Raw genomic sequence first — 18,065 nt, 5'->3', positions numbered from 1 at the left:
TAGCTGTAACAGTTAGACCTGGCAGTTACTGGGTATGAATATTTAGAAACAAATCTCAATATATTAGAGAATCTGCCCTTAGTAAACACTTAAGTTATAACTAAGTTTGAACTTAGGAAGCCCGCTTGTGTGACCTCCTCCGAATCTTTGCATCCTTTGTGCCAACCTACTGCTTGTACTATACGTTTCAATGTACACTGTCTTTGCGTGAAGTGCTGGTCTCATAAGAACATCCTCTCTGTGTTGAAGACTCTCAGCCTGGTCATGAAGTTGAAATAGACAAAGGCCAGGCAGACCAGCAGGTTCTTCATCAGATAGAGGAGGGGTGTGACAAAGCCGAAGAAGGCAATGAGGCCAACACGCACAAAGAAGAAGGGAAAGTCCTGCACGACCACTCCTAGTGAGGGAAGGAGGGGGCTGTGGGGCATGACCACCACCCGCAGGCAAGACAGGTAGCTGAAGATGTAGATGGGGAACACCCAGCCTGAGTAGTAGACAAGGGGATGTCCTGCCACCCTCACCATCTCTACTGTGTCCATCCAGAACATAAAGCTGTCCACAAACACGTCCGCTCGGGCATCGCTGGCACACAAGAATCTCAGTGGACCTGTGTAGGAGTACGGAGATATGCGGTACGCTGTGGTGCTTGTCGATTGTGAGCTCAATCCAGAGATGCTAAATGGTCTCCCAGGATTACCTGGTAGCCCCGGGACTGTGCCGTTGGTCTCTGGTCGAGCCCCTGCTCCGTTCTGGTTGCTGTCATTGTGCTGGTTTGGTCCCGGTGGCATAGGATTTGGCCTAGCTTGCCCGGGCACAGCTGGCCCCGATGCAGGTGAAGTGATAGGTGCGACTGGTGTTACCTGTTCCACATGTGTGAGGACAGTGGAGGGGATGTCAGCATCTCTCTCCATGTCATTACCTGGGTAGAGAAAGTCAGAGCAAAGCCAATCTGAAAAGACCTTTTATATGTTGCTTATCTTCATGTAGTTTGGCATTTGCAGGGTTGTTTTTGAAAATTAGCCAAACAACACCAGAATCATAATGTTCAGCATGATTTTATTTTGAATATTGTTTGGCCAAAGACCCACCACCAAATATTGTGATAGTAAAAATGCAAACATTATTCTGCTGTGTAGTTGAAGCCAAAACTTCCTGAGACATCTGGGGTTTTCCAAGAAACGTACTCAAACCACGTTATTGCTTCCCTTTAGAAACACACTGCTGAATTTCTGTCAATTCAGCACTGTGTTCCAAGAAAGGGCTAACAAATGTCCTGCTCATTTCCTCAGGCGCATCAAACATTTTTCAACTGCAGGCACAGAGCCAAAGAACAAGAAGTTCAAATAGTTTTGGATAAATGATTTAAAGAACTGTTGGCTATATTTGTTGCCTCCAAGCTCCTGGGTTGTAAGGCCGGGCTGGTATCACTATAGAAGTTGGCAAAGGGAAAGTTCAGGATCTAAAGCACTCGGTTAGTGATTTGTGTAATGCGTTCAGAGAGTGGTGCTCACCGTTGCCGGTCAGTCTGCAGTGGCGTATCCTTTCCAGAACGTCAATACAGATGAGAGAGAAGAGCACTAGTGATACAGGGAGCTCCATGAACGTATCATGTGTCATGTGGTTATTTATCTGAACCTGGGCAAACAGTCGGAAAATCATAAAATGAAAATATTAAAACGTTTCATGTGATTACTTACTAATGTATACATAACCTTACAATTGACATCAACAATAAAAAGACCTCTGCACCAAGCCAGGGCTCGACAGTAACGGTTGCACTTGGTAACAAGATTGAGTCAATTGGCAATTGTTTCATGACCTCTGGTTTCCCCCTTTGGCAACCACCTGTTCAATATTTGTGTTTTTTATATAAATAAAAACAAATCTATATTTACAAACCTGGAAAACCGTATTTCAAAAGAAGACAATATTTTATTTGGTTGTCTCCGTAAAGTGTATGACCACTATGTTCGTGCGCAACACAACATTTCAGCTGGTGTGCGACTGCTTTCCACACATTCACGTTTGCCGTGAAGCAATTTTCTGTTCACGTTAACGGCGCATGCTAAACTGCGGTGGCCGGGTTGGCTCAGTGGGTAGAGCAGGCACACATACTACGAGAAATATGCCTCAACGCAGAGGTCCAGGGTTCGAATACAACCTGGGACGATTTCCTGCATGTCTTCCCCTCCCCTTTCTCACCTAGCTGTCCTATCAAATGAAAAGGCTGAAAAGCCCAAAAAATTATCTTAAAAAAAATAAAATGTTAAAATGCAGTGCTAATATGGCACCAGTATCCACCAGACGAAATGGCAACGCGCAATTTGATGCCACAGAAATGTCTGCCCTTCTCTCTGATGCTCCAAAACTGACGTTACAGGCAACAGAAACATTGCTGCATGTCACGCTAGTAACTATTAACACATTACACTTGGCAGCAGATAGTAACAGTAGTAACTGGATTAAACAAGGGTGAAATGCTGACAGCTGAACAGTGTAAAAATGTGACTATTTTACTGTGGAGGAGTCAAACAGCAGGACGTAGTGCAACAGTCTCCCGTTAAAGCTATGAGCTAAAAGACAAACTAGCACTTGGTCACTGCTGTTATCGGAGAAAAAACAAAAAAAAACAAAGATGGGACAAATTATTGTGTTTACTTAAAACTAGTACACTTTGTGGTGCATTCAAAGTTACTGTAGTATTTTACAATTTTACAACTTGGAATGCACCACAAAGTCTGGTAGATACCGGGCGCCGGTATCTACCAGACTTTTTTTTTTTTTTAAGATTATTTTTTGGGGCTTTTCTGCCTTTTCATTTGATAGGACAGCTAGGTGGGATAGGGTAGAGAGAAGGGGAGGACATGCAGGAAACTGTCACAGGTTGGATTCAAACCCTGGACCTCATCTCCTCTGTTTTTGTATTTTAAAAGGTGCACTTAGCAATGTCACGCGTGTTTTAGGCAACAATACAGCAAACATCTCCTCACTATCCGCGAGCTGCCTGTCCCCAGAAGACGCGGTCTGGAGACCGCCCAAGGGTCTACAAACGGCAACACAAATAAACTGTGACCACCTGCACCACAAAGCTACACAAACAGTGTTCCAACGTTCCAGCCAATAAACCGACAAGAAGGATCTGGGGGGGGGGGGTTAGTGCACAGAAGCACAGAAGAGAGGGGGATGACGGGATGGGGAGGAGGGAGGGACAAGCTAGTCTCGTTTTGTTTGAAAATACTTCCAAAGTCAACAAGAAGTAATGTTACCCAACATCACTTAGACCACCTTTAACAGCAATTAATCTTTTGAAATAAGTAATTATTGTTAAAAGTTATTACATTTTTTATAATAAATTTACTTTTCGTGCTGATCAAGAAATTGATCCGATTTGTGAGTTTTGTGATCCGCTGCACCCCTATTTAAGAGGGGAAATTGGAAATATATTGCAAAATTATTAAAATGTGTGGTATAGTTACATGAGAAATGAATTGCTCCAAATATGGCAGTTTAAAACATGACAAACGTATTGTCAATTTGGCAACCAAAAGCTGATGCCTGGTTGCCAGCCAGCACCACTTTAAAATTCAGCGTTGACGCCTGCAAGCATTCTCACACGCGCGCGCACACACACACACACACACACACACACACACACACACACACACACACACACACACACACACACACACCACACACACACACACACACACACACACACACACACACACACACACACACACACACACACACACACACACCCACAACACACACACACACACAAACACACACACACACACACACACACACACACACACACACACACACACACCTCCTCTAGTACTGGGTCTGTGGTCTAAATCACTTGCAGCGCTGGTATTTGCCTGAGTCAGGACTTCATACCAACAGGACACCAATCAAAGTAGACAAGCTGGTCATCTTAGCAAAATGTATGGCTCTTATGTCAAATACACCAGATAAGCAAGGGCCAAAAGGTCAGCTTGGGCTCTAAAAAGGACCAGATAAAACAGCAAATATGGCCTGGGCTGCAGCCAGCGAGGAAGTGAAAATGTGCCTCATGGACAGATGATTTGACAAGGGCAATTTGGACAGGAAGAGGAACCAAGCTGCTTATCAGTAGCTCCTTATCCATAATTGTCCCCTGAGAACCAAAAGGTCCCTCACAAATCATCACCTTTATTCCACTCACAGATGCCTCGCAGCGTGATTTCACTCACCCACAACATTTTATATAACTTAGGTCCCAAATGTAAAGCTATGGGGGGTATTCTTTAAGCTCCAAAAAGCTTCGTTTGGATGATAAACGCAATCATCAAAAATAACTACAAAAGGATCTACAATTACAGACTGACTCTTGCTACAAATGTATCAACATAAGGATCAAAGTTCATGATCAGAATACAGGTAGACTGACACAACAAATGAAACAGATGTCCAACACTCCACAACATGTACCTCAGAGCTGGCGATGAGAAAAGCAAAGCAGGGCAATGTGGACAGGATCACATATACGAGCGCCACAGGCCTCCTGATACAAAGACAAAAGGAAGGGAAAGAAGTGAGGAAGGAAGACAAAAGGCAGTTGCAGGACTTGCTAACTCATGGTATTCATCAGCCAAGTGCAGTCCAAACCAGCCACAGACAAACCAGCTGGTCAGATCTTAGTCAGTGCTGCAGTGCCGTCCGGCTAAGAGCCTTTGAGGCCCCCTGACCTCAGGAAAAACTCACCACTTCTTCCTCCCAATGAGAAACTTCTTTTTTGTAAAGACCATATACTTCATGGGTACCCAGACCAGCAGGGCGGTGGAGGTGACATAGGCAATGGAGGAGGCCACGATCAACCAGTATGCTGTGCTGCCGTCTCCGGGGGGCCGCGTCGAGGTTTTGACCTTTGCTACGATGACGGCGAACCTCTGCATGACGATGAAGAGTGGCACGCACAGGCCTGCAAACTGCAGCACCTCGCACAGGGCGAACTTCAGCGTCCTCCCCGAGCCCATGCTGTGGAGCTCAAAAAAAAGAAAAGAAGGGAGGGAGACAGGGATGTTGTCGCAGTGAGGCAACCCCTGTCCCTCTGAGGGCTGGTCAGGCCTCGGACCAGTGCATTGTCTGCCTCCACTAGCATTTTCCACACACCACAGCCCTGGCTCTCTGCTCACCCAACTGCTTACACTGCACTAGGCATTGTATAACTCGGTGTGACGCTGGTGTGACTGGCCCTTTACTCTCTTTATATACAGGAGAAAAACAAAGACTGTCTCACTCTGCACCCTGAAGAATACGTGTGTTCTACAGACATCTCAGTGGGATGATTTAGTCTTAAAAAAAAACCACTATACTTTAATCAGTGCTTTTGAAGCTGAAACCACATCTTATCAATCAGCTACACATATAACATTGCCTACATTATTCTGAGCATCTAAAATACATAGCTTTGCATTAGTTATACAGTATGTTTTACTGAACATTCTCCAAAAACAGCATTTATAAGTGGACTCACAGTAAAAGCAACATCCAAGGCACTTGTGGCTCTTCTCGTATTTAAACATCGCCATCTTGTGGCAAAATGTGATAACTGTCAAATATCAGATACTGCACAATGAGGACCGTTTTCTTCTTTCGTAGCAAAAGTTAGAAAGGGATACACGTTCTTTCAGACTGCATTTTCAAACCACCACAAAACGTATGCCTTCGCTATGATGTACTCGACATAATGTGCAATTTCAAATTTCCCACAAAGCTTATCAAAGGTGAAAATCAGAATGAGCACATACCTGTTCTCCTCAAAGTGCTGTTATACTCACTTTGTATGTTAGGGTATACTGTCATGTTTTCTCCGTAAAGTCCAACTTTACTGCGTTGTCCTGCTACTTTAATGTTTGGTAATCCTCTCAGAAAGATGCTGGTGATCCTGAAAATGCTCTTTAGACCAGGTACCATCTCCTTTGAATAATTAACACGAGAAGCAAAAATTGCTTGTTCCCTGACAAGCTAGCAGTTAGCCATTTTTTATTTTTTGCTGTAGAACAACTGCAAGTTAAATCGGATTATTCTTTTGGTTTGGTTTGTAACAATAACCGGCGGCTGGTGGACACCGAGGTGTTTCCTCTCAAGTTTTTCTTCAAAAAACATACACATTTAGCTGTAGAAGATAATCCATTTTCTTTCATGGAGACCACAGACACTCCAACAACTACCTGAAAATGACGTCCACAGCACTTGGCAAACAGCCAATCAAATTGCAGCGGGGGGTAACAGCTAATTAGCTTTGGGCATGCGCAATGTTGCATTCCACTCTCAGCATGCACCTACCACCAAATTGTCGTCCCTCAAGCCAACACAATTAAAACACAATTTTTTTAAACTATTCAGTAACACTTTTTAATAAGGGTACACATCATATGGGCTATGAAAGCAATACAGGATAGCTCTGAATTATTGTTGCTCACAATTAGGCTAACTATGACTTTATGTTATTAGTTCACACTTAAACCTAATAGATCACTTAAGGAGAGCTACTTAGGCCTGATAATACTTAGGCCTACATACTTTTACTTAAATGATACTGTCAATGCAGGGCCTTTAATTGTAACATTGTTTTCTTCACTGAGGTATTGCTATTTTTAAGTAGGGTATGATCTGAGTAGCCTAGGCCATTTCTTCTACCACTGAACAACACTACTATAGTGTAATACAGTTTTTTTTTATCACTATACTAACTGCTCCTGGACCACCGGCAGGCCACGCACTTGTTGCACTAGTCCCGCGAGATAGGGGAGCAGGATGGATGACCACCCTGCTCCCCTCCCTACCAGCCCCAGCTGTCAGCCCCCTTGCTGACTCCCCCACCCTGCCCCCGGTACCATGGCGTACAGCGAGGAGGACGGCACGGTTGAGGAGAAGGAAAACAACAACAAGAAGAAAACGAAAAGTGCCCTCGCGACCGCATGGCTCACTTTCTACAACATCGCCATGACCGCCGGGTACGTGCGTTTATCCGCCCCGCCCGCCTATTAATAAGAAAAGTCTATAAGTTGGCCGCTCCCTAAAAAACTGTGAGCGCGTGTTGCTGTTTATAGGACTGAGGGTCTCTGTGGCAAGCCGAAAGTGCCTGTTCAGCTCGCTCAGTTTAGCAGCTCGCACGAGTTGGGGAACGCTTGAGTAAACAATTTGATATTTTAAAATTTATAGAAATATATAGGGGGTATCTGTGTGAGTGTCAGAAAATGAATGAATGGCGTTTGGTTAAAGTCACAGGCTAGCGCTGCAGCCGTGTCCAAATAGGGCTGAGTGGATGGTGTCAGCGTCAAGGCCCACAGTGCGGCACACAGTTGCAGTGATAAGTATAGCCGGAGTGCGCTGACACTGGAGCTCAGGTCTGGGACACTGAAGTGCTCAATGGGCAGATTTTTTTATACCAACATAACATTTTTGAATTTCAAACAGAGCATTTCTTATCGTGTTTTTATGATAAACTGACAGGACAAACAGCTTATGTCACTTCATCTATGAATAGGCTATAACAGAGCTGTCAGATGGATCAGTGGCACTACTACTACCGGATCAATAGTGATTAGACGACGTGCCTAAAGTTTGCAGTGGTGGGAAAAGTACTTTTACTTAAAGTACTGTAACAATACCAAAGTCTAGAGATACTGTGTTACAACTAAAGGTCCTGCATTTAAAAAGTTGCTTATGTAAAAGTACATAGGCAAATGCTAGAAAAGTATAGTAAAATATTAAAAATGTAAGTAGGCCTACTCACTGCATTATAAAATGGCCCAGTGTCTGTTATACTACTATTTATTACATTGTTAATAAACAATGTATTACTACAGTAAATGTTCTTAGTTACATTACAACACTGCAATTAAGGCATTAGGCTAATATTAAGGTAAGGTACATCAACACAACATGCAGGGATCAATACTTTTATAGTCATACAAACATGTCATTATTAACTTCTACAATATGCAGTATCATGTTGTGAGATGTATGTTAAAACGATTGCTATTCTCATATATATATATATATACATTTGCATATGCATTCAACACTATATATATGCATATATATATATGTGTGTATATATATATATATATATATGTGTATATATATATGTGTGTATATATATGTATATATATATATATATATATATATATATCTGTTTTGTTTTACTATATGCAAAAACAATGTATGTCTGATTCTGAAGAGAAGATTTCATGCCACATTTCAACATGCCATCTAAAGATGACATTTTTAGTTTGACCTCAGATGTAATGATCACTTTCACATCATCTTAACTGGTTTTCACGTTCTCAAACAAATAACACGATACAGAACCCATTTTATCAGAGCAGCCTGAATGTTAAGTATCCAATCAGAGCTGAAAGGTCATTGTAATGAGCAAAATAGGAACTTGAAAATGTTGCTCTTAGAGAGTATGATAGGCATTCTTCCTATCACTTTTTTTTGTGATATTTAAAAGTCAAAACGAGTAATTGAGAAAACAATCAGCAGAAAATACTCAATGAGTTGCAGCCCTGTATCCATTCCAGCCATTAACTCTTTAGGTCGTTAATTGATCCTGTTAACAGTTATGTGAGATTATCATTTTGTAGTTTGTTATAGCTTTACTTTGATTGTGTTTTGTGTGTTGCTAAATTGGTTCAGAGAGGGAGACAACGCGACAATTTTTTTCAAAGGAGTTTTGAACGTTACGCCTGGATTACATTTTGGTAGCATTTCACTTTCACTTTACATACATCCACATGGGTCCAGGAGCCGCCCCATCTGTTGCTGTAGCCGCTTTTACTCAGACACTTTCAAGTCTAAGTGAAGGAATATCATTTTTTCATCGTGTCATATGAAGGGTTGGTTACTTTTGACATGTTTGTCATAAAGGATAATTATAGAGAAAGTGAAATAATTTAAGTATAATTATTTTAAACATGCGGAAATTGGGATGCGGGTTACGTTTTTTGGAAATGTGTTAATATGCTAATATGTTTCACAAAAGCCACAAATGTTTCAAGGACTAATGGGTAGTTAGGTTAACATTATGGGCTCTTTGTGTTGCTCCCACTGTAGAAGATTATGTGTAATGCCACATCTTTTCTTTTGGGGAAAGTACTAAAATTAAAACACAACACACTTTAGTAGTCTAAAACTTTAGCCATGATTTTACCAGTGTAATGATGCCATTACGCCTTGTTTTATCAATTCAATAGTTAGCACTAAATATCTATTATCACTGTTGGGCAGTAATCAGTTTGGTGATGCTCTAACTGTCCATAACATGCACATTTTCTATCTTTTCATTGTTTCATTTACATTACGAGAAAGTGCAGGAGGAGCAAGATAAAATGTCCTCAGCGGTTGTCAGATGCAGAAAAGTACATTAACAGAGCTGTGAGAAGATGCAGTAGGTTTAGGGTTTGAGTTTGAAAAAAGTGAGCATTTGCCATGTGAAAATGTACACTGTGCACAATATATGTTGAGCTTAATAACACGATTTTCAATTTCTACCAAGGACACAGGAAACTCTTTCTCCATTCAACTCGTACTAAGTGGTGCCATGATGTAACGTACAGTTATGTTTCTGCAGGTGGCTGGTTCTGGCCATGGCAATGATGCGCTTCTACATCCAGAAAGGCACACGAAAGGGTTTGTACAGAAGTATAGCAAGGACACTCAAGTTTTTCCAGACCTTTGCATTAGTTGAGGTAAGAATTTGAGTGGAATAGCGTTATCATTCGCATGGCTGCACAGTCGTAGCCTGACTTGATAAAAAAAATGTTTACAGTGAGAAATGACAATGATTTTAAATAGGCAGATGAGGGTAATTAACAGATTTTTATGTTTTTTGTCTTACAGGTGGGACATTGTGCCATCGGTATGTGATGATTTTTGTTCATGACTTCAACAAATGTCAATCAATGTGTCAACATCTCCGCAGCTATAACGATTGTTGTTTTCATTCTCCTGCTCTGCTGCAGGGATTGTGAGGACTTCTGTGATTGTAACCGGGGTGCAAGTGTGTTCACGGATTTTCATGGTTTGGTTCATCACCAACAGCATCAGACAGGTGACAAGCACAGCACAGCCTCTTCTGCTACTGTGGTTTTAATTAGGTGTACGAGCTAAATAGATTAGTTATTGGTTGTTTTCTTTGCTGTCTGTGCAAAACTACACAAGAAATACTATTTTAATCACAAACTTTAGTTCACTAGTATTACCTTTACACACTCAGCATACATATTAATAGCCTTCCATAATAAAATGTCTCATAGAGTTTACTGGATACATTGTTTTGTTTCTAGTTTAAGCATCTGTTGCATGAAAATGGCAAGAACCCATGTGCTTTATTACAGTTTTTGCTCTATTAATTGTTTTGTATTTACAATTACTGCTGCTCCACATTTGCACTTGTCTGGTTTGACCCATCTAAACAAGTTACTTTCTCCTTCCTCTGTATATTTGCCTTTTTTCACGATTTCAATGAAGATCCAGAATGAAGAAAGCGTAATCCTATTCCTGGTTGTGTGGACGATCACAGAGATTACCAGATATTCCTACTACACATTCAACCTGCTCCACCACCTGCCATACTTCATCAAATGGGCCAGGTGGAGATGCCATTACCCCGTGGCCGGGATGAGCTTGAACTGTGTTCAAACAATTGTTTGAGCGTGTCGGCACTGATCTGCCGATTTCACCTCTCGCATGCAGCCCTCCCCGGGCCTAGACCGGCTTTACATCAGGAAGTAGTGCAGCAGTGTGTGTGTGTGTGTGTGTGTGTGTGTGTGTGTGTGTGTGTTAAGTATCGCCTCACTCACACAGAAAGGAAAAGCATGTGTGTGTTTATTGATTATCACCTCATTAGCCATTCTATTGTCTATGAAACAAAGGCTAACATGACTGATGTTGGAGAAGAGAAGTTACAGTTGAAATATAATCATTGTAGCACTTATTTAGAAGTTTTATTAATTATTTTAAAAAAAAATAGATTGAAGTATGATTGATAATGGCGTAGACTTTTCTTGTAACTTACTCAAAAAAACAATTTCTGACAAGGACAGTAATACAAAAATTGTTGTTTTAATGAAACATGAAACCACTGTCACGATTATCAGTGAAATGTGATGACAATCAACACATTTCTCAGCTCTGTGACATAATGCCGGCCTACTACTGTATGAAGAGCACTTGTGATGTGGCAGTCTCTCTGCTACAGTAGCTCAGCTGAAACTGGAGTCGTCGGGAGGAACGTCAGCTGTACACATTGATAGCTGTCCAATTCAGGCTTGGCCTCTCACAGTCAAGAGAGAGACTGTCTAACTTCAGAATAGTGCCGTTTACAATTGGTGTCCACTCATTCACTAGGTGAGACACTGTTCGGTCTCTGCAGACGAGGTTCACCAGAAGAATGGGAATTTTTCTGCTACTTCAGTGCCTTGTGGGATTGTCAATTTTGTGCCAGTTACTCTTTGTTTTGGGTTTTGATTCTCATACAGTGCATCAAATGCAACTCCCCTCCCTGCCCCCCACCCTTAACTACTTTCTTTAAGTATGAAGGAGATGCAAGCACCCCCCCCCGAGAGGGGCTCATGTTCAGCTGCTCATGTTTTTAAGACCATCTGTTTTGGTCATGGAATGTTTGCCCAACTTTTCTCTCACATCCGCAGAGTTGCTCCCCCGAGCCTTTGCTGTGGTCTCAACTAAATACAGGATTTCTAAAGCCCTGAGTCATGCCGTAGATCATACTACAGAGGCCGTGTGTTGTAACAAAGAGAGGCAGGCAGATGACAGATATGTGTGAGTGACAGGCAGTTGAGAAGAAGATCGTGAATGGTTTTATAAAGAGCAGCTCTATTTTGAACTTTAGTGACACATTCAGAAACATTTTTATGTGGCATTCCCAGATTTGTTTGACTTACTTCAACTGTCAGTGCATGCATTTAAATGTCTAAGTTTAATCAAAAATGTAGCCATTGTCACTGTATTAATCAACCATTTAGTGCACTGACAGTTGTCAAAGACCCAAACTGCTACCACAACCTGATCCTAAAGCTTTGCCCACTACATCTGCCAAATCACATCCCTTTTCACAAGGCATACCCAGCTCCCTGTCTAGGTTTTAGTCAGTGCCCATGGTCAGTAGTGACATTTTTAAAATATGCAGTATAGAGGCATTAGAAAAACAATAAACATTGGGGAGTTAGTTACCATTTTTGAATGACCTTGATGTCATTCTACTTTACTTCAACTCTTTCTCTCGGCTCCCCACTGATGGAATGGCTTTCATTTTTCCTTTTTGTGGTGGTCAATCCTCAATATCCATGATTAAAGGCTGGCAGTTAAGCAGCATTGAATCAATGTTGATCAATGTTGGGAATTCAAACCCCAAAAAATATTTATTATGTTTGCTTTATTATAACCAAACATGGACGTCGATGTGATTGTTGCAGCTTCTTGACTTGTCAGTTGCTGTTTGGCTGCCAACTTTTAAGTCCCAAATGTTAAAATTTGTCAAAAGTTGTTTTTAACTACACACACACCAGTGCAATGCACCAACTCCAGGGAAACAGCACAGTTTAACAAAACATGAAGGGGGCTAAATTGATTGTGTTTGATTACTGGTCTAAAGCAGGTTTAAAACATGAATTTAGACCTGAAAACCTGACCTGAAAACCAGAAAACCCCTATGAGTTGTTGTATGCTACCTGTGCAAGAGTGAACTTACAACTTACAATTACAAAAGAAGATTTTAAGGAGCATGCCTTGATTGTTAAACTCATCCTCTAAAGTTTGCACTGTTACAGTTTGAACTGCGGGAGTGCTATTTGCAGGTGTGTGACCGCAGACATCCTTTCCTTCCCAGATACAACCTCTTCATCGTCTTGTATCCCCTGGGAGTTGCCGGAGAACTGCTGACCATTTATGCTGCTCTGCCGTTTGTACGCAGATCTGGAATGTACTCCATGAGGCTCCCCAACAAGTATAACGTGTCATTCGACTACTACTACTGCCTAATCATCGCCATGTTGTCCTACATCCCACGTAAGGAGCGTTTTTACTTCCCACACTAGGATTATTATATAAAACATGTAGAGGAAGATGACCAAAGATAGCTGATCCCTCTTGTGACGATTCATCTGTGCATCTTCCACTACATGAGACCTTAGAGATGGCTTCTGTTGTGCTATTGGGACAGCAGGGTCTAAAATGCATGGCAACATTTTGGAGCCAAGTATGTAGTATCCCACATGTCCTTTTAACACCAACTTTGTTCTGTGCTAACGAACGACTCTGCAACCGGTGTCGTTTTTCTTGCTAAGAGGTTGGTTGAAAGGATCAATATTACTCTCATATCTACACGTTAAATATGACAATGGAGCCATAAAGTTTAGCATAAAGACAGGACAGCTAGCCTGGGTCTGTCCAAAGGTAACAAAATACATCTACCAGCACCTCAAAGCTCACTAATTAACACGTTATATTTTGTTTGTTTAGAGCAAAAATGAAGAGTTGACGTGATTTTCTGGAGTCTCATTTGTTGCTTGGTAACCTCAGGGTGACAACGAGACTCCAGGAAGTCACTGCTAGGCAAACGTCAAACTATTCCTTGAAATGATTGAGATAACTGGAGCCATCTTAGTTTTTCATGCAACAGTAAAGCAGAAAAACACAATTCCACATCTGCAAATGTATTTGGTATCAACTGATGTTTAAATGCTACATATAGCATCTATGTGCAAAGTGAAATTGTTACATACAAGGGGATTGCGATCATAACATAACAGTAGGCTATAATCCAATACAGCACAACATCAATGCAGTAAATGGTACTTTTAAGAAGTTGATAAGGAACAAATGTTGAGGAAGTTGCTGTAGTTTCAGATGTTGTATTGAATTGCATACATATAAATACATATTCATGATTGTTTTGTTGTTTGAATTCTATCATCTAGATTTTGGAGAACAAAGCTACATGAAGCAGGGTCCAGTTCACAATGTTCTAAAGGTGTAATGAGACACATAAGGATATAATATTTTCTAACAATCGCTACATTCATTTAGATGACGTGAGTCAGGATGGGCAGCAGGATTGTCCCGAGGTTTGTTCCCACAGATAGGAAAACAGTGTTGCAATTTAGGATACATATAAAACTGATGAGAACGACTTGCTTCAATGGAATGTAACATTATTTACAAGTTTTGTATGTCTTGAAAATGCTTCCTGGTGTCCTGCCTTTCATTGGGAATTCAGTCTGGGTTCATTGATCCTGTATATTTTCCCCCAGTGTTTCCTCAGCTCTACTTCCACATGCTGCGGCAGAGGAGAAGGGTGCTTCATGGGGAGGTCATAGTGGAGAAGGACGACTAGACCAGCCACCACCTCATGCCTTGGTTTGAGCCAGCCTGCCTCCACCATCACCCTCACCTCCCCCACTTCATCTCCACCTCCTCTTTAGCACCATCGGCTGTTACGGTCTTCATTGTATGGGACGGGAAGAGACGCACAGATGACAACCTGTCCAACAAGAGCAAAAACAATCAGGAAGAAAGGAGTTTACCAGGACTGAGCAATAATAACTGATCCTAAGTTTACAGGATTAATTCCTGTTTGAATGGTAATATTGGACACATGTTTACAGTCCCAGTGTTGCTGCCTTGAAGTTATGTTGTCTCAGCACACAGTCCTCACTCACCAGCCTTACTGCACCTCACTGAAAAAAATGAGCCACAGCAGAGTCATAACACCTGTGTGAAGGATAAACAAGAGACTTCCAAGGAAATGTGAAATGAAACATGGGAGGAAGATTGTAAATTGTGTCCCGTGAGTTGTCCAAACTTCATCCCACCACCAACCCAATTGGCAGTATTAATTTTTAAGTGTATTCCACCAAAATAACTTTATACAGAAGAAGCGTGGCTGTACAAAACAAGGTTTAAAAAGAGAAAATATTCATAGTTCTATCATACCTCAACAATAAATCTACATTTAGACAATATGCTGCTTCTTTTGTGTATGTTTGTAAATGATGCAATGTGAAATGAGCGGTTATTAGCATATTTCTTAATTTATTCACATAATGGATCACTTAGAGCGCAGCTCAAACTTAACATTTTCTCTGCTTGGCTCCTGCATTCTTCTATGTTGCTTTGATGTTTACTTTGTCAAATGTTAATTTACAAGAGAGCATCTTAAACAGATTTGAGTCTTCAAAGATTAGCAGCTTTTTCTAGACTGCTGTAGGTGAGACTAAAATTTAGGTTTTTGTGAGCACTCGCAGTCTTCAGTCGCTGTTGTTTGTTTTTTAACATAAAGAATCTCATGTCCGTGTTAAACGAAAGGTAGTTAGATTCCCTCCAGCTAAAGGTGCTATTGTAAGATCATTTCAGTCTTCTGTGCAGCTGAAGGATTGACTGTGATTGAGTAAGAAAACAGGATGTGAAATTATTGAGAGGAAATGTTGCATAGCCCATGGTTATCTGAGAAAGTCAACATCTTTGCTTATAATCTGGGTTAGAGAGGAGAGAAACAATTAAAGTAAATGTCACAAAGATTACTGGAAAAAGTTATTTTTCAAGAAAAGAACAATAGAAATGTGAAAATACTTTTTTTGTGCAAAATTAATAAACTAAATTCTTCAATGGAGAGTTTTGTGATGACCTTCACGCTTATGCAAACAGATAAGCCATCTGTTAGCAGATCTGTTTATCTGGACCTGCATAAAAATGTAGCAATAAGCCAACAAATACACACCTTGTTTAGTTTTGACATATTTATTTGTGAGTGTTTCCTTCATCTTTTGTAGTGTTGTTTAAGTGTTTTTACAGGAAACAGTACCTGAGTGCAGAAAATGGCACATTTTATATTTGTAGGTAGCATCCACAGATTCATGTTCATAAACATATGTACGTCTGTAATAGTGAAAAATAAATCTCATAATCACAAAATACTGTATCAGACATTGAGTATTAAACTGTAAACGTTCAGTCTTGAACTAAAATTCAAGCTGACATTTTTCTGTATTTATGTGTAAATACTTCCTTTGGTTTCTACTCATATAAATGAAAATGCTATATAGACATTCATGAGGTTAGATAACAGGTTCCCCAATGACAGCACATCAGCGACATTTATGTTTTTTTTGCGCATCATTTTGCACCTTTTCATTTTAAGACAATTACATGTTATGAAAAGAACAACAGTAAGTCCTCTTGGATAATGAAATATACATTCAGATATTCATTTGCACGTGGAATACGGATTTATAAAATGTATTTCAAATAACCATAAAAATATTTATTTATATCAAATGATTGGTGATTTTGTACTTTGAAAAATAAAAATGTCCTCTTTCTGTGATTGCCCTGCTGTATTGCACTTGCTGGTGATGTTGGACTGGTTTTACTTTGTAGGAGAAAGGCCTCTCTTCAGTATTAGAGGGACGTTTGCTGTTGCAGCCCTGGGCTTGTTTCCAAATTGTCCCTTTGCTCTCTCCGTACGGGCTCTCCATGTGCCGTGTTGGTGGACCAGTGCCACATTTCTAGCTGCTCAGTGCAAGCTCCCTTTCAAGACATCGCTACGATCCAGGCAATCTTGCTGCAGAAAAATACACAGAATGACATTAGGGCACCTCGGAAGAAATCCCCCTTGATACACTGACATTTGGAAAGGCAAAAAAGTAGACAAAAACAGACGTACAAGTCTATATTTCTTTCTCACAGATGTAGCTTATGAGATCTTCACAGAAGAAATCATTCCACAACCCTTCATGGATGAGCCCCGCACAGTCTTCTCCCATTTCATGTCCGTGGCCCCAGTCATCAGGCTGACCAGGCTTCCACTTCCTGCAGCCAAACAACAGGGGGCGATCACACTTTAGTTTTACAATATTTATTCCAAGAGTCCTTTGAAAACCACAGTGCTTGAAAAGAAAAAAAAACAGCAGAAATTAAAGTTGGATCATCTGATTGCTTTTGATATATTGCTGTGTTCAGATTCTATTCAATGTTGGTTCGATGAATTTTATTATTGTATCTTTATCCTTTATTTGCAGTTCTGTAAGCTTTTTCTGTTTGTCTAAATGTTGGATTTTTGCTCTTGTGGCAAGAGAGTGCACTGCTCTGATTGGCTGTTCTGAATTATTTGTTTTCTTTGAATTGACAGCTGGAATAGAGGACTTGAACTTTCCATGCTTTGCATTCCAAAGCAATCAGAAAATATCACAAGACTTTGCGTGTTTATTTGATGTTGTTTCATGTAAGTGAAAACCTACCGCTTGTAATTATTTTGATTGGAAAGCAGTGTTTTGCACAGCTCTGAAACAGAATATCCATTAAAGAAACAGACCCTATGTCTATACAGGATAAGATCTTCCCTCTGATGAAGGTATTTTCTGATTTAATACTGACGTGAAAGCAGGTTCAGTCCCATCCAGCCAGCGCCAAACGTTTTCCTCCTCCCTGTCCGTCAGACCCATCCAGAAGTAGCCCTTTCCAATGGTCTGCTTCTTCAGCCATTTCTGAAATCACAAGAGGACAGAAAAAGTCCCATTACAGAGAAACGGCAACCTTCTCTGCCAGTACATATTGATTTTAGTGCCTTACTGGCTTTACATGCTAAAGATACAGTCATACTGTAAGTAGTCACCTGCTCCTCCATATCGTTGATGATCAACAAAGAAGCAGACGTTGATTCGCAGGTTGCCTTTGCGTCATCGAAACTGTGAAGGTCCTTAGAGAAAAAGTAGCACTTGTCTCTGTAGTTCAGCCACTCAAAAGGGCATCCTGTAAAACAGTGTCAAAAACTATACTAAAAAGTGACATTTTGGGAAATGATTTGCTTTCCTGCCAAGAAAATGATACCACTGTAATATTTGTACTGATTACCTTTGGATAGAGCCAGGCTAGCTTTTCCCCCTGGTTTCAGTCTTTATGCTAAGCTTAGCTAACCAGCTGCTGGCTCTAGCCTAACATTTACCGTACAGCAGAGATGGGAAGTAACGAAGTACAAATACTTTGTTACTGTACTC

The 18,065-nt window shown here is 40.8% G+C and overlaps 3 protein-coding genes across 3 annotated transcripts in view; 1 reads left to right on the top strand and 2 right to left on the bottom strand.

Moving 5' to 3' along the window:
* LOC116671992 (transmembrane protein 236) lies at positions 1 to 5,718 on the bottom strand. The gene is made up of 4 exons (XM_032503485.1): positions 4,747 to 5,718; positions 4,474 to 4,546; positions 1,512 to 1,635; positions 1 to 919 (listed from the first exon to the last, which is right to left on the bottom strand). Exons 1-4 carry the CDS (start codon positions 5,016 to 5,018, stop codon positions 222 to 224), a joined length of 1,167 nt encoding a protein of 388 aa, XP_032359376.1. The 5' UTR covers positions 5,019 to 5,718; the 3' UTR covers positions 1 to 221.
* Positions 5,719 to 6,758: 1,040 nt separating this feature from the next.
* Positions 6,759 to 15,588, top strand: hacd1 (3-hydroxyacyl-CoA dehydratase 1). The gene is made up of 7 exons (XM_032503486.1): positions 6,759 to 7,001; positions 9,626 to 9,743; positions 9,895 to 9,913; positions 10,017 to 10,105; positions 10,525 to 10,646; positions 12,902 to 13,080; positions 14,325 to 15,588. Exons 1-7 carry the CDS (start codon positions 6,883 to 6,885, stop codon positions 14,405 to 14,407), a joined length of 729 nt encoding a protein of 242 aa, XP_032359377.1. The 5' UTR covers positions 6,759 to 6,882; the 3' UTR covers positions 14,408 to 15,588.
* A 216-nt stretch (positions 15,589 to 15,804) lies between these two features.
* LOC116671989 (collectin-12) overlaps positions 15,805 to 18,065 on the bottom strand; it is a 34,470-nt gene continuing 32,209 nt past the window's right edge. Inside the window, exons 7-10 of the mRNA XM_032503480.1 lie at positions 17,684 to 17,820; positions 17,446 to 17,555; positions 16,736 to 16,881; positions 15,805 to 16,633 (exon numbers count right to left, since the gene is read on the bottom strand). Of these exons, the coding sequence (XP_032359371.1) occupies positions 16,740 to 16,881; positions 17,446 to 17,555; positions 17,684 to 17,820 (389 nt within the window). The 3' untranslated portion in view covers positions 15,805 to 16,633; positions 16,736 to 16,739. The remainder of the gene's footprint in view (positions 16,634 to 16,735; positions 16,882 to 17,445; positions 17,556 to 17,683; positions 17,821 to 18,065) is intronic.

The sequence above is a fragment of the Etheostoma spectabile genome, chromosome 22 (genome assembly GCF_008692095.1).
Source record: "Etheostoma spectabile isolate EspeVRDwgs_2016 chromosome 22, UIUC_Espe_1.0, whole genome shotgun sequence".
In the NCBI taxonomy this organism is placed as follows: domain Eukaryota; kingdom Metazoa; phylum Chordata; class Actinopteri; order Perciformes; family Percidae; genus Etheostoma; species Etheostoma spectabile.
Note: the sequence above shows the minus strand (reverse complement) of the source record. Positions and strands in the feature narration are given on the sequence as shown.